The sequence below is a fragment of the Triticum dicoccoides genome, chromosome 3A, assembly GCF_002162155.2.
Source record: "Triticum dicoccoides isolate Atlit2015 ecotype Zavitan chromosome 3A, WEW_v2.0, whole genome shotgun sequence".
Classification (NCBI taxonomy): domain Eukaryota; kingdom Viridiplantae; phylum Streptophyta; class Magnoliopsida; order Poales; family Poaceae; genus Triticum; species Triticum dicoccoides.
This window is the reverse complement of record NC_041384.1, coordinates 118,271,934-118,275,706: the sequence shown is the minus strand read 5'-3', so window position 1 is coordinate 118,275,706 and position 3,773 is coordinate 118,271,934. Positions and strand designations below refer to the sequence as shown.

General features: G+C 46.9%; 1 protein-coding gene across 2 annotated transcripts; it reads left to right on the top strand.

The window, feature by feature from the left end:
• Positions 1–357: 357 nt before the first annotated feature.
• LOC119267484 lies at positions 358–3,126 on the top strand. Of its 2 annotated transcripts, none has more exons than XM_037548870.1 (4): positions 358–573; positions 713–805; positions 899–1,387; positions 2,362–3,126. In XM_037548870.1, the coding sequence occupies exons 1-4, from the start codon at positions 529–531 to the stop codon at positions 2,866–2,868; spliced, it is 1,134 nt and encodes a 377-aa protein (XP_037404767.1). In that variant the 5' UTR covers positions 358–528; the 3' UTR covers positions 2,869–3,126. The 2 variants fall into 2 exon arrangements, with proteins under 2 accessions (XP_037404767.1, XP_037404768.1); XM_037548871.1 differs by having other exon boundaries at positions 680–805.
• Positions 3,127–3,773: the final 647 nt, after the last annotated feature.

The following is a 3,773-nucleotide window of genomic DNA, read 5'->3' as shown; positions in this document are numbered from 1 at the left end:
ATCATCGTAGCAGAACTCGCTGTTGAAAAAACACTTTTACAGACTAAGAAAGACCAAGCGGCCAATAATGGAGGGATGAGCACGGCATATACCTTTAGCTGGGTTCCATGGACCCATACTAATCAATTAGTTAATCAACCGATCCTCAAAAAAAATTTAGTTAATCAACCAATTAACAAAATAGCTGTCGTTGCGCGTCACATAAAACAACTAGGGATTTCTTGTCAGCAAAATTTGTTTATGCTCCCATGAGAGGGACATCCATATTTGTTATATGTTCAACTACTAGTGCACAACCGGGGTGACACGCGCATAAAATAAAGAGCCATTTCTTCCTTCTTCCTTCGGAACCAAACTCAGAAGCAACCAAGGCAGGGATCCAACATCTAAACCGAGGCGACCTTTCTTGCTACATATCCCTCTGCATCACGACCTTGTACTTACTTGACTTCACCTTGCACTCCCACAGTCATATAGCTAGTTGCCACTTGGTTGCCTTTCTAGACCATCAGACCAAGAACACACAGCATGTGTGGAAAGATGGATGAGGTTCACCTCCACATGGAGCACAAGGTATGATTTTGTTCAAGCTGGCTGCTGGCAATCGATCTATCTTTGTCTTGTCAAAATTAAAATGCTAATTTTTGAAGTTTTGGTACTTGTCACAAAACAAAAATAGTGTTGACAAGTCGATTTATGTTCACCAATTTAGAGCCTACCCGGTGGAGAATTTGGAGGAGTTCGTGCCTCGATGTCCAAACCTCCGACGTCTAGCACTTCTAGGCCAAACAGCATGGTTGTCAAGGTAACTTGGATTAGTTTCTCGTCTTAGAATCAACAAAGTTGTTTTATGAACAGATGCATGATTCAGAGAAATATTTTGGCCCTCAATTTGCAGAAAGTGTGCCCACGGGAGTACATCCCGCCGCACATCGTGGCGGAGGCAATCTCGACGCTGCACGGCCTCGACCTGCGGTGGTCGGGGCCGATCACGCCCAGCGAGCGGCTCTACGTGGAGCAGTACGTGATGGCCAAGTACCCGCAGTACTCTCACGGACTCATTGAGGAGGAAAGCTGTGACAAGGACGACCTCTACTCCACCTACTATAGCACCGGCAGCATGTCTGCCTCGCCCGAGGGCGGATCCGGCGAGCGGCGGAGGCCGTCGCCGACGGGGTCCCCGTCGTCGGCGAGGCCTGACATCGACATGGTCAGGTTGGAGCCGTCGCGTCTGCTGGACATCCTGACCAAGAAGTCTTCCTTCACGGGGAGCTTCATCTCCATACCGGAGATCCAGGCCAGGAACAGGGTGCTCCGGCACTGCGGACTCACCGACGATGAGTACCTCGTGCTCTTCGCCGCCACGCCCAAGGACGCCATGATGCTGGTAGGTTCAGTTGCAACTTCCTCTTCTTTTTAAAGAAAAGGGTATCCCTCCGCCCCATTTTTATCAGAAACAAGGCAAGAAAATAACCCTCAGGCAGAGCCAAAGTAATAGTGATCTAGAAAATTCTTATCTTTCTTTACAGAAGGAGTAGATAAATTAATAGAGGTCCTTGAACTACTCTCTCTAAACTTCATTGCTTTTACATATGACGGTTAACTGGGTTTTTTTTCCATATCCTAAAGAAGGTTGAGAACCCCGGCCTTTGCTGGCTTGAAGAGAGTCCTAGTTTTCTAGTTTGCCTTTGAGCAGATTGTAACCAAATGTTAGTTGATTAATGAAGCTTCCAATTTCGATGCAAAAATTAAAAACCCGGCCTGTACATCATATTTTAAAGTTATCATGTGATTTATTCAAACGATTACATAATAGATGGTGACACAAATCCAAAAGACATACCAAATGCACATACGGCCACGAGGAGCATCTTCAGGAAAGATGCCGATAATGTAGGGCTATATATAAATCAGCAACCCTGGAATTTTTTTGAGTGGCAACAGAGTATGTTTTATTATGAGAATCTACAACATCCTATAAAATTCCTGCAAGCCAAAAAGGGCCTAAATGTCCAAGTACCTTTTGTTTGTCTTCACTTGCAATGTGTCTTTATGCTCATAGTAAAGCCTAGTAAGTATTTACTGCCTTCATTCAAATAAATAAGTCGCACTCATTTAAGATCTAATTTACCAATGAATTTACCCAATAAATTATGAGTTATGTGTGACAAATACATATACCATTGAATCCTTGAATTTGTATTCAAAAAAAGTTCTCAATTGTGTACTTTTAAGTCACGTAACTTATATGTTATTATTGGTCTAATTGATGGTCAAAACTGAATTTCGAAATATGAGTGTGCCTTAATCATTAGAATGGAGGGAGTATATAATTGGATCCACCTGAAACTTTGTACGCAGATAGGCGAGAGCTACCCCTTCTTCCGGAGCAACTACTACATGTCAATCCTAGCCGACGACCGCGACTGCATCCACGCATTTGCGGCGTACAAGGAGGCCAAGGTCATCGCGGCGCCGGAGTCGTGGCTGGATCTCCGCATCAAGGGCTCACAGCTCAGCCAGTACTTCCGCCGCAAGTCAAAACTCACGCACAAGGGCCTCTTCGCCTACCCAGCCGTCTCCGCCGCAGCCCCCGCCACCGACGACGGAATCGCCCCGCCACCGCCGCGCTACTCCATGCACTGGGTCTCCGAGGCGCACCGCAACGGCTGGCACGTGCTCCTGGACGCCACCGCGCTGGTCATCGGCGAGGACCGGCTGCCGCTGTCGCTGCACCGGCCGGACCTCGTGCTGTGCACGCTCGACGACACGCACTCGCAGCAGCCGTCCGCCAAGGTGACATGCCTGCTCGTCAGGAGGCGGTCCTTCGACACCTCCGCCCTGCCGCAGCCGCAGCAGAAACAGTGAATGGAGTGGTGATCCGGTCTCGCCCTTGCTAACACGAACTACTGCTGTCGCCGTCTCATCGTGCGTGATGTGCTTGCATGTCCCGCAAAATAAAGCTGCATGCACGGATCTGCTTGTCTATGAGTAAGGGGTGTGTGTGTGTATGTTTGAGCACGAATTGTTTCGGGGTTTTTGGAAGACGGAACACATGTACATCTCAACTGGTTATGTTAATCGTTTTATATCTAATAAGGCGAAACAATACTCTATTTTCTTCCACATAAACGGAGACAATACTCCCAACCCTAGCCGTGGCCACCAAAACATCCCTAAACGTCGCCGCCTTGGTCCCCACTCCTGATCTTCCCTGTCCGGCAGCCTCGTTGTTGGCTAGAGAAATGGGGCTTTGTCCGTCTCGTTTTTTTTCTTCGTTGTTTCTCTGATGACATCGACGAGATGGTGGCAATGACAGCATGTTGGAATAATATATTTAAGATCTCTTCCCCATCTCGACGATGTCTGATCCAGCTTTGACGAAAGGCATGTGAGAGTTTGTGTCTTCAGATCTGTTGGTTCCCTTTAGATATTGGCAGCTGGTTTGTCTTTTAAAGGGAGTTATTGGCTGGCTACTAGTGCGGCGACTTTAACATCTTCTTTTGTGTTGTTTTGTGGCATGATTCGGTTCTCCAACCCTCTGAACTGACACTAATGAATTGCAGACATGTATTGCGTGTGGTGATGCTTCAATCGATGCTACTTCAGTGATTTATAGATCTAGTTTTGAAGGACGAGTAGCTATTGCAGTCTTCAAACTGCTATAGTGAGGGCGTTTGCAGGTGTCTCTTTCCTTTATCTTTGCTGTCTCTTTCCTTTACCGTTGGTTCAATGCAATATTTAATCTCCGATGGGAGATGTATAATCAGAGA